The sequence below is a fragment of the Ricinus communis genome, chromosome 2 (assembly GCF_019578655.1).
Source record: "Ricinus communis isolate WT05 ecotype wild-type chromosome 2, ASM1957865v1, whole genome shotgun sequence".
NCBI lineage: Eukaryota > Viridiplantae > Streptophyta > Magnoliopsida > Malpighiales > Euphorbiaceae > Ricinus > Ricinus communis.
Genome location: NC_063257.1, coordinates 6,959,674 through 6,972,505, shown reverse-complemented (window position 1 = coordinate 6,972,505; position 12,832 = coordinate 6,959,674). Strand labels below are relative to the sequence as shown.

General features: G+C 29.4%; 1 protein-coding gene, 1 non-coding gene and 1 pseudogene across 2 annotated transcripts; 1 reads left to right on the top strand and 2 right to left on the bottom strand.

Annotated features, from left to right (window-relative positions):
• Positions 1-7,215: 7,215 nt before the first annotated feature.
• On the bottom strand, positions 7,216-8,786 carry LOC107260850 (annotated as a pseudogene).
• LOC112533949 lies at positions 7,222-7,324 on the top strand. The gene has a single exon (XR_003078284.1). It is a non-coding gene; the product is annotated as a U6 spliceosomal RNA (small nuclear RNA).
• Positions 8,727-9,980, bottom strand: LOC8274080 (pathogenesis-related thaumatin-like protein 3.5). Its single transcript, XM_048371487.1, is given in 5 exon segments — positions 8,727-9,064; positions 9,183-9,621; positions 9,624-9,679; positions 9,681-9,816; positions 9,923-9,980. Coding segments are annotated over 5 exon segments (825 nt in total). The 3' UTR covers positions 8,727-8,928.
• Positions 9,981-12,832: the final 2,852 nt, after the last annotated feature.

The following is a 12,832-nucleotide window of genomic DNA, read 5'->3' as shown; positions in this document are numbered from 1 at the left end:
ACTGCATTTTGACTAATAACAAAAAAAAACCTCAGATTATCCAACACAAATAAATCCAAATTAGAAAGAGGACAGAGGCGCGAGACAGAAAAGATAATAAAGTAACGGGACTGTCACTTGCCATATCGGTTCATCTACTACCAGTCTCGTCAGCAAGTGCGTCGCCTCGGGCTCCGTCAATACCCGACGACGATACTGCGCGCTGTCCGTTATTATTTGTTTTTCTTCACCGTTATGCCTGCGCTCCACGATTCTCCGCTTGGCCACCGCTTAATTTCAAGTAAAATATTATCTTTATGCGAATGTCATCAACAGCTTCGTTATTTAATACATCAAATTATCGTTTTTCTTTTTTCTCGGTGACAGATAAATATTTAAACCATCGTTTTGGAGAAAACAGATTTAGAAAAGCAAAGTGATTATTAAATTAAAGTATATATTAAGTTGTTAATGACATTGAAGTGTTATTACCGTTTTGATTTTATCATCGGTTTTTTTGAGGCTCTCCTCCTAGTCCCTATTTGCTTATCCCGTCTTAGATTCATCGTGTAATTAAGTTTTTTGTTTTATTGAGGACCAAGCTTTTAACCTCAATTGTTCTATCTTGCACCATTATCCAAGTTCAATCTTGTTTCATTTCGCCATTCATTGATATTTTAAAATAAAAATATTTTAAAAATTAAATATTAATTCAAAATTTATTAGTTAATATTAAAATTTTTAAAAAATACCTTCTTGATTTTTTCATTCTTAGAAATTATTATAGCTATTGATTCTTCTAAGAGTATTTTATATCATTAATTATATACATATACAAAAGTTTTGTTCATTTGCAGCATTTAAGTGATATTAAGTAAACTATTGGTTAAGGAAAATAATGGAAATGAACCCAATTGTCTATTTAAATTAAATATATAATGAAAAGAAAGTTTGAATCCATAAATCTTAGGTGAAGAAGTAGATTGATTATGCAAATAATAACACAAAGAAACCTGTACTAGTAGACTTGCAAGCAATAGAATGAATTAATGATGAAACCTTAACAAGTATTTCTATTTATGAGTGAAATTAAACAATTGAAAGAAATTTAGTAGCTTCGTATTCTTTGGATGAAAAGAACCTGTATAAATTAAGGTACAAGGCACCCCCAACCCAACCAATTGGACCACATTCTCAACCGCCAAAATTACGGCACTATGTATAAAGTGCAGAGAAATTCAGTTGGGACCAACTAATATACTATACTCTTTTTCCTTTTCCTTTTCCCTTTCTTTCTCTTACTTATTTTTGAGAATTAAATCTAATCCAACTCTTTAGATAGTAGCACTACACAAACAACAACCTCTACTGGACAAAATAGCTAAAAGAAAAACACTCATCATACAAAATATAGGCATTATTATATTCTCGTGATAAAAAAAGAAAATTTACATGATACAGACATGACTTTTTAATTTAAAAATATATAATATTTTTATTTAAATTAATTTTAAGCGGTCAATTATTTAGTTAAGCTACTTAATTTTTGGTCTAGTAAAAGACCTTTATAAAAATTAAAATAGAAGTCTCAAATTCGAATTTTTATCTCATTTTATTTATAATTAGTGTCAGACATTCATCTAAGTCAAAAATATTTTGCATCTAAAATCTATCCGAAAAAGAAAAGAAAATGTGAGAATTCTAGAAATGACATCTTAGGAAAATACTTAATTGATTGTGCGGTTATAAGAGCTTTCTAGGTGCTTGCAACAAAGGACCAACCATTAGATTCTAGAGTCCATCTAACTGTACCATTCTCTTTTCCATCACTCATAAAGTTACTTTTGATAGACTCCCAATACCTAAGCACCATGCTTCCACATTTCACCAATCAGCAAAATGTTAACCCGAGTAAGTCTATCAATAAGACAATCCCTAGGGCCAGAGATCATTATTACCAAGAATGAAATCGAGCTCCAATCAGGAGTTGCCTCCTGCAATCTGTGGTCTTAAAACGTTTAATCAAAGCTTATTTACACTGATCCAACCAGATTCCACATGTTTGGTAAGAGTAGCTTGATTCCATACGAGCAATGGTTCGATACCAAGGCCACCACCCATCAGTTTTCTATCTGCACACATATCATCCCATGCAATAACTCCTTTATGACTGCTAACGGTATCCTAACAGAGAGGAATCTCCTAAAATGTGTGGCAGCTTTTGGAATCGGAAAAATAGAGCTCCAGACTGTGTGTGTGTATACTTAACCAGAAGAACAACATCAAATAGCGGCAAGATGAATAATAAAATTTTGAGAGCTTTTCTTTTGGATGGATTTGACTTGTCGAAAAGGCAAAAATAAAATAAAAAACAGAAGAATATAAAATGATTGCAACTTGTACACTATATATATATCACTTATTTAGTGGGAAAAAATAGGACAATTTAAATAAAACAGAAAGGAGAAAGAAAACAAAGGAACAAAAGAGTTGCTATTTATTGTTCATGAAGGGTAATAATTATATTTTGTTGCGAGCAAACGAGTGTTGATGTAATTCCTACCTAACTAACTAGCTTTAGTAGCTACAAACAAATTGTGCTATTTTTCGTTTTCTTTTGTTGATCTGTAAAGCACATTGTGCTTCGGGCCGAAGAAGGGCTCACCAACATTTCAAATTCAAAAAATTAATAAATCTAATATATATTCCATTCAAATTATATATATATATATATATATATATATATATATATATATATATATATATATATATATAATCATTAAAATATAAATAAACATACATTTATAACTTTACTTTTAGCTCAATATATATTTCTACAAGTTAATTTTTAAATTTAATATTAATTTAATAAATATTTAAAATTTTTATTATATTTATATATTTTTTAATATATGACTTCATTTGATATATTAATACCTAATGGATTATAAAATTTAATTATTTATTATTAAGATAAATAAAAATTATTTATAAAAATATAATTTTAGTGTGTGCTAAATTAATTTAAATATGAAAATATAAAATAATTAAATAATTTAAATTTAGATATTTAAATATAAATTTCTACCATAACTATATATATATATATAGAGAGAGAGAGAGAGAGTAAGAAAACGAGGGCTTTGAAAAAATTTAATAGTATAAATTATGGAAGGATAAAATGGTAAAAGCAAGTAAGAAAAGAAGAATAGAGACAACAAGATGACCAGGTTGTGCCAAGATCACGTGAGAAGAAACGATGTCGGGCCACAAAAGGACGCAAAAAGATAGCCCAAATCTCTCCGAGACATCCGCTTTATCAGCTAACTTTAATTGGATCCCACGCTGCTTCCAATTTGGGTTGTCATTTACTCTAGTCAATTACTGAATTACCCCTTTTTAAAGGAATGTTGTTTGACTTCTTGAGGTTACTTTTGTCTATTCAGCTCCAAATACTCGTGCTTATCGCTTGTTTATGAGCCTAATTTAATTGTCATATCGTGCCCTCTACTCACCACCCCATAAATCTTGGAAGGAGGGAGGGAACGATTTATACCTTGAAACCAATCATATTTGATAAAATATCATTTTTAAATTTTCAAATATCAAGTAAGATATTTTATTTTAAAATTATCAGCTAAGAGATATTTCAAATTAGGAGTTAATAATATTTGAAAAATTAATTTTAAAAAATCATGATTTCGGTATTACTACATGTAAGTATAATTCAATTATTATTGAATTGAATTTCAATTAAATAGCATAATTAACAAGTAATAAATATTTTATTCAATAAGTTAATAAATTTAATCTAATATTTTATAAGATATGGTTACTTTATTTAAAACATATGTGATAATATATTGACTCAATTCTTAATTTAAGAATAAATTATTTCATAATGTAATAGTGTTTTAGTAAAGTTGAGTTTTAATAATTCCACTATTTATCTGAGTCAAGTTGAATATTAAAGCTTTAATATTTTGTTGATTTTTCAAGTTGAATCATACTTTTGCATTAGATTAATTCAACTCATGTTAGTTATATCATTAAGAATCTATTAACAATTTTCTAAATTGGACATGAATGATTGTACAATTAATGCACTAAGTATGAATGAGAACTACAGTGAGAAAAGAAATCCTCTTATTTGAAAGGGAGGAAATAAGGTTTTTTTATTAAAGAAATTCGAGTTGTAGCTTTTGTTTTTCTTCCTAAAATTATATTTGTTTGAAATCCACTAAAAATTTTATTTTATTTAAAAAATATATATAAAAAAAAATAAAATACAAATGACAAAGATAAAAGAGATATTTTGGTGTTATTACTATAATCTGAAATTTATTTAGAAATTTTTATATTTGTTAGAATTTAGTTTAAATATAATTAATTCTATGCAAATTTAATTATATAGAATTTTAAATTAATTTTCACTTCATTCAAAGCGCATAAACTATAAATTTAAAACTAAATTTTATAAATTTTATGAATTTCAGTTAAACACTGCATAAATTACTAGGTATTTTGTAGCATTTTCATTTTTTTTTCACCTATATTGAGTGAAAATATTTTGTGAAGCAATCGTATATTTTTTTAAATCCTAATTTGTATGTTTCTCATTATTTTTTGAGTTATAAATAAATAAAAAATTTAAAGAATTGAACATATATATATGTAGTGTCGGACTAAAGTTAAGCATGCTTCCATTTCCTCTCTTTCTTTCAAAGAATGAAAAGTATTTTCAATCCTCCCAGTTTACACCCTTTCCAAATAGGGGATGGGACACAAGAAATGAGATCTGAATTGGAATACTATTGAGCTTCTTAAAAGAATTTAGAAGAAATCAATGGGTTACTGCTGGTAGTCTAAGGAGTAGAGGATTATTATCTTCGTTTGGGAGACACAAAAACGACAGTGAAAGTGATGGGTTCACTGCTCTCCTTTAGTCAGATTCAATAATCAATTTTTTGGAGCCTCAATAGATCCCACTCCTTAATGCTTTTGTCCTCACTCTCCCACAAGGATTTTCCATCGCTGTGGACCTCCCCTTCATTAGGGCATTCCCGCCCGACACCTTTTTTTTTTTTTTTTTTTTTTATAATTTCTTCCTCCTACTTGCAGTTAAAATTTGTTATCCGCTGTTTGCTAAAAAGATTTATCAAAATAAAAAGAGAAAGTAGGGAAGAGCTATTAACATTTAATAACTTGTTTTAGCAGGAGAAAATATTTGTTTAATTACTGTAGCAGGCTACACCTACACGTGTAAAATACATAAAAGGACTGTACTGTGCAAAATAATACTCTTCTACTGAGTTTGATCGGTAAGTTTATGGTGTTCTCATAATGGGGGTTGGCACTTTTTTGGTAGAAAAGGAGAAAGAGAGTAGTCCAGTACCTTTTACCTTTTGAAAAAGCTACGGGATTAGATGCCACCATCATTTTCACACTTTGTTATTTTCTCTTAGATTGGTGCACGAACGAACCAGACCCAACTCCAATTAATACAATTTGATACTCAAAATGTCTGTTGATGGATTCAGTGCTCCTGCTTCAGCTGATGTATGGTGTCCAAGTATTAAAGACAATTATTACAAAAATTGTCATAAAAGGAATATAATAATATTTAGTTAACAAATTTTACAGCAAAAAGATTTTCATAAGAACAGTATTTAGAACCACACTCCTGGGGTGAAGAAGATTCATTAAAGAATTTCTTTTATTTTCTTAAAAGAAAAATGAAACTGAAAGCTACATATACAGTGCAACAGTATGAATCTCAATACAATACAAAACAGTGGGATGTTGTTCACTAGTGAGAATATAGTGGGATGTGGTAACCCAGAATAAAACTGGAAGAAAATGAGAAAAGAAAATAGCAATAAGTAACGGGATTTCATGATACTGAAGTCCAAGAAAGATGGTAGGTAAGACCATAAATAGAGCATGTGAAGTTTCTGAATGAGCCCTTAGATTTTAGTTTCTAACTGAAAGCTGATCAATGCTCTGGTGGGGAATAGTCTTATTTGCTATCCAGATGATCTCTTTAATAATTTGCAACATTATGACTTGCCCACAAATAAGTAAAGAATACACTACCACTCTACAACCATGGCTATATATCAAGCCGGTGCCCTAGAGAGTAGAAATTGATCACATTCACAGGCGAATGTTGGGCCAAGTTTTTCAAACAATTTCACACACATTAAAAGGCCAGGCTTCTTTACAAATCATATATCCAAAGCCCAGACCGCAATCGGGTTTTCCTGTCATGTGGGCACTCAATGCAAATTCTATTTAAGATGATAAATTATAAAGTAGCCATAGTTATTGTTAAGAAAATATAATTTTTGGTACCAACCTTTTAGAACATAAGCATTCATTCAAAGTCTACTTTATATCCATAATCTATCCAGGTTTGCTTCTACACACATCCTTAAAGAACGAACTAATGAGAAAGTCTTGAAGAAACTTCTTTGAGAAACAAGTTAAATACCAACTTTATTCGTGGTCAATTAGGAAGTTGAACTGAATATTACCTGAAAGAATTAGAGTTCTAATTATGTCTAATAGGCGTTAATTTTATTTAATTTTGAATGACTTAAAAGACCTGATTGGGCCTTTTAATAAATTATTTGCTCCTCTACTATTTTCATTTTTATATAATTAAAAAATTATAGATAGATTATTAGATAAATTATTTACTGTTTTATAATTTCTATTATATATTTTTTTCTTTAAAAAGATATATATAGTTAAAATATCTCACTATTAAAGAGTATTGACTTATAAGAATTCAATTACCTACACTCCGATCAACCATCATTAACTTATTTTTCATATTTGAAAATATGAATTTGAAACTTAATAACTTTTAATTCTATTATTTAATCATTACATTTCAGTCTAAATTGATATCGTCAAACACATGAAATACAATAACAACGGTTGATCATAGTGAAAATAGCTAAATCCTTGACAATTGATATCTTTTAAGGGTGAAATATTTTTATTTTTGGCATAATTTTTTTAACTATGTATTTATTTTTACTAAAAAAAAAATCACATACTGAAAGTTGTCAAATGATAAAATTATAAAATAATATAACAACTTCTTTTGTTCTTTTTTCTTATCCTTCATTTTCACTTTGTTTTTATCACTCTTGCAATATATATTTGGCGACAACTAATAAAGTAAAATATATTATTTTTAATAAAAATGATAATTAACAAAAATAAAATTACGTCTTTTTCGAAAACATATGATGAAATTAGAATGATACAGAGAAGAGTAGTATGTCACTGTGTAAGAATGACACGTGCAAATCGAGAAATGATATAAATTTTTTATTATAAAAAAAAGAAAAAAATTACTTTGTAAAACAACCGCATTGTCATAAAATCTTTCCGTATAATAATTGATACAATACTGCATTAATAGTTCATCAATCATTGAGATATAGTTAATTATTTTATTTATTGAAAATAGACCAAACATGATAATAACTTTACGACGACATTGTCACTAAATCATTGATTCAACGATTTGAACCAATAGCAACACTACGTAGAAGAATGCCCTCCGCAGTCAAACCAGGGCCTAAACCAAACATAACACCCAAATCCAGGCCTTCTCCAGTAGTGGCCTTTCCTTCCTCAAAAGAATTTTTCCTCATCTCATCAAGAATAAAGAACACACTTGGACTCCACATGTTTCTATACTCACTCAACACATGACGGCTTGCTCTAAGTTTCTCCTTTTCCAGGCCAAGTTTCTCTTCCAACCCTTTAAGTACTGCTGGCCCTCCAGGATGAACAATATAAAACAATGAATTCCAGTCCTGAATAAACCCAATGCCGGAGAATGTCTCTTTCAGACATTGTATGATATGGTCTCGAATAACTTGGGGAACATTTTTTGATAAATAATAGGATAAACCCATTTAACGTACGTGCCCTACTATTCCATTCTCAGAGTCTGGAATGGTGGTTTGTGATGATGCGACCACTTGGAAAAAGGGCTTCTCAGTTACTATGTCAGGATATGCACCAACAATCACAGCTGCAGCGCCATCGGCAAAAATTGCAGACCCGACAAGTATATCTAAGTGGGTATCTGAAGGAGCATGAAAACATTGTTTTGTTCTCAGAGCAAACAATAAGAATGCGAGAGTGAAGATTGTTTTCTGCGATATCTTTAGTGAGACGAAGAGCTGCTGCCCCTGCGATATTTTATTAAATTACTGTTTTTCATTTAAAATAAACTTCACATTGTTATTTATTATTTGATTACAAAATTAAAATAAATAGAAAAGTAAATAATTGGTTATTTAATATAAGTGCTTATATTACAAATGAAAATAAAATATTGAACTAATTAAACTAAACAACAAATTTAATTACAATAAGAAAATTGAAAAGAATAGATAGAGAAATAAATTATTTAATCATTTAATATAAGTTCTTATATTACAAATGAAAATAAAATATGTTGCTCTTGGGATATTAATAATAATATAATTTAGAAATTGATTATTTTACTATTTAAAGATTAATATATAGAAATTAATAATTTTAAGGATATAAATAACTGTCTAAATATGAAGGGTGTGTAAAAAAACTAGTAAAAAAAGTGCAATTAGAAATAACCTAAAGGTTAAAAATACTAAATGGAGAAAAGAAATAATATGCTGAATTGAATTTTATGATCACATAGGATAGATAATGCAATTAATTCTTGCCCACTTGAATAGAAGAAAAACAACAGAACCAACAAATGTATATTTACAAGTTTCCCCATTTTGAGTCATTTCTCATGCAAAGGGAAGAACCAATCCTCTTTGACAAGTTTTAAGGGGCAACCTTAATTATCAAAGAATAAAATACTTCTCTAACATTATCCAAAAACAAAAGATGTCTGTCTTAATAAACCTAAAAATACGATATATCAGTTCACCAATTAACCAATAACAACCCTGCAAGCATCACAACCATCCATCTCCCAACAAATGATTTTAATCCTTGAGATCCTCCTGTTGATCTACCGCAGACAAGCTTGTTATTATGGTATGTGCAAACCTGTTGATCCCTGAAAGCCAAAACAGGAAACAGAGTTTGTTTATAGCAAAAAAGAAGAGAAGAAAAAAGTACAGACATCATATCCAAGAAAATAAGTAACACTTGCAGTAATTCTTATGTTTACTCACCTAGAAGAACAAAAACTGATGACATAATCTGTACCAGAGCAAGTAAAAATGCTAGTAGGATCATCATATGCATAACTATAAGCAATAGGGCATGACTCCTTAAATTTCTTGGAGCAGTAAGCAGGCTGACACACTACAGGATTCCCATAAACTCCTCTGCAACAATACTCATCGGTATTGAACACATCACAGGCACTCCGGCAAGCGATAGCCTTCCCCTTCGACTTGACAGAGAGCTCCGACGGGCAGTTAATCCTCAAGTCAGCATCACAACCAGCAACGCTGCAGTTTCCATTCCCGTGAATTGGTGTGACACTTATTGGCAACTTGAACCCATCAACAAGGCTGACATCGTAGAAGTCCAGTGCTGCTAGGGTGAATTCAGCTAGTGATGCAGGGGCTTGATCTGCAGCTGAACACTTTAAGGACGTGCCGCAGGCCCCGTCTGGCATGTACCATTGCCGTTTTTGTCGAAGTTGCAGCCGATTCTACCCCATGAACACAATATATTGGCCTGGTTTTAATGGAAATCCACCTCCATTGAAACTTTCTCCTGGGGTAATTCCAGGCCATATTGTCTCTTTGCAATAGTTGATAATGGTAAAAATTCGTGTAGATTCTGTCACTTTTATTTCTGCCACTTCATCACAAATTAAAATCAAAGTCCAATCAATTTTTTTTAAAATAAAAAACAGTCAGGACATAATTTAATATATTTAGTAAAGACTTAAATGAATTACCTCATGAAATCATGAGCAGAATGAACAGAAGTGGAAAGTGGAAATTGAGACTTGCCATTTAAGTAACTGATAATATGACTCTGCGCCTCTTTGTGGGTAGAAAAATGAGAAAAATGGAGCTAAAATACAAAGCAAAAGAGGTTAAGAATAAGTGTAGAGGGAGAGATGGTAAAATTAAAACCCATCAAGTCCATTTCAGCAAGGAAGATCTTTAAGAGCAAAGTTTTATGGTGTTAATCAATCGTAAGATCCAAAATCAATGTGAGCTCACTTACGAATGTGGTGTTAATGAAATTATATGCTATATTAAATTTAGTAAAAACTTAATGTTAAAATATACAACTGAAACAACTTATTTCATAATTTAAAAATCTCGTGTTTTGAAAGGGATCCAGAATGGAACGATTTCGAATATCGATTCATTAGTAGAAAACTTCTCTTATTTTTTGAATTACAGAAATAAGAACTTTATATGATCGAAGCCCCAAAAAAAAGTATATATACATGCTTATGTGGAGCAAATATGTCACAATTTCTCAATTAAATAAAAAAAATTTAATCTTTTTGGTTGTAATAAAAAATTTATGGTATTAAAATATATGGCTTTAAATCATTGAATTATAATTAATTAAAATAAATTTAAAACAATATTAGTTTTACTATTTAATTACCATATGCATCCGACAGTAATTAAAAAATATATAAATATTTTTAAAGAAATTGTATATAATTCAATATAATATGCGGCGGTATGCTAAAAGATGCACTGAAATTTATTTTCTCTAGTTTCATTTTCGAAAAAGAAAATGAAAGACTTCATCTCAATGATACATCCTAATCATGCGGCTCAATGCGAAAGTCGTAGCAATAAGATTTAGTTTTTCTTCTCTAATCTTTGATGGCAACAGGTTGACAACAACCTGGAAATGGGAATTTCATTTCCAATAATACCATAAAAATTAATGAAAATGTGTTTTATTTTTTATTTTTTTTCCTTAATATATTTTTTATTGTTCAAGAAAAAAGAAAAATTTTCATGACCCATTAGTTCTCCTTTGAATAAAAAGAAATCCTAATGCTTAAGCTGAAGTTTACAAAATTGTATATATTCTTTGAAACATTAGCATTTAAGTATTTTCTTTTTTCAGGTACGGCCTAAAATACATCCAAAGAGACTTTTCATTGTTTTTGAGTCATGAATTAAAAGATCAAATCCAAGCTGTTAAAGAAAGGAGCAAACTCCCCTCAACTACACTTGGACTAGTCCTTGTTAGGTTCTCTTTTCATCTTTTTAGCTCAAGGGTCCCCTCTCTTTTACCCATACTGACAGGAGAAAAAAGGTTTAGAATGTTCATTCTTTCACATGTAAGGTGGGTCAAAAACAACATACAATACATATAGATAAGATCTACATTGATCTTGGCCTAGAGTGAAAAAGAAGAAGAAAAAGAAGAATGAGTGGTTATAACCATCGCATATCGATGATTGTTTGCAATCTGGTTCTCAAATATGCTCATCATTGAATTGTAACTATCAAGAATCTAGAGGATTGCTATACTTTTAGTCCCCAAAGGAAGATAAAAAAGAAGAAGAAAGAAACAGCTATAAGTTTAAGGGCAGTTTGTTACTTTGCATGGTAAAACACAAGTTCAATCATGGGGTTGAATTGGAGAATAAGTAATGTATACAATTTGGGTTGCCATTTTACATAAAAGAAATAATGAGTTCATGTTGACTGTGAGTCAAGATTTTTAGAATAAAATGTTTTATAAAGGCAAACAGCCATCATTTGATGTTGTTGTTAGATTACCTGTTGCCAAAACAGTAAAGTTTTTCACTTCCCAAAAGATTTTAATGGAAATGTCTATTACATAGGATTCTTATTAATATTTATTAGGCTTAATATCAATTAAAATTTAAATTTTATAATTTTTAATAATTTATTTAGTTATTTTTAAAATATTTTTAATATTTTACGGTGAAAAAAGAGGAGTGGAAAGCCTGGCTCGCAAACTTGGAGCAAATCACACGGCAATAGTTCCGATTTCGTGGTAGCGGCCACGGTTCTCCCAAAACGCAACGTTTATAATGGAAAAGCTAAATTTAGATATGGCACATCTCACCTTTGATTTAAGGAAAGAAAAAAGCCCACACTTGCCGGATCAAAGATTGTATCTTTAAAGCTGTAACTCCATGTTAAATGTTTGTATTTTCTATTAAGAAATTAATTATAATAATAAGTTACATGTGAAAATAGTAAATTTTAATATTTTTTTTTCAATTTTCAAATATAAACTTATGAATGTAATTTTTTATTTTATCTAATAATATTATTGTTGTATTTAACTAAAATAAATTATATAAGATTTTATACATATCATTTATAACTATGAAATTTATATATGTTGATTGAAATAAAAATATATGTTAAATCTTATATAATTTAATTATAACTGAATTCAATTTAATAAAATATAATTAATTTTTTAAATAAATTTTATTTTAGTTAAATTTAGAATCTAATTTATCATACTTTCTCGATATTGTTTTTTCTTTTTCCTATGCATCCATTTTTATATTCTCATTTTAAGTGATAAAATTGGATGACAAATTATCAACTCCATCATTCAGACATGTCACCCAATTCAAATTTGCCCTACCCTTTTTAGTGTCTCTTTGAGACATTCATTCAATTTCATGATTGGGATGCCTAATCAATGACCCCAAAGGAAAAGAAAAGAAAAGAAAAGAAAAGAAAAGAAAGAAAGAAAAGAAAAAGAAAAGAAGAGACATATGCATAAGAAAATGAAAGAATGAAAGACCTAATTAAATTTATTTTTTTACTTTTTTTTTCTTTTAGACTCAAAGACCAAAGTAAAAAATAAACTAAAAAAGCAAAAGAAAAAAGGT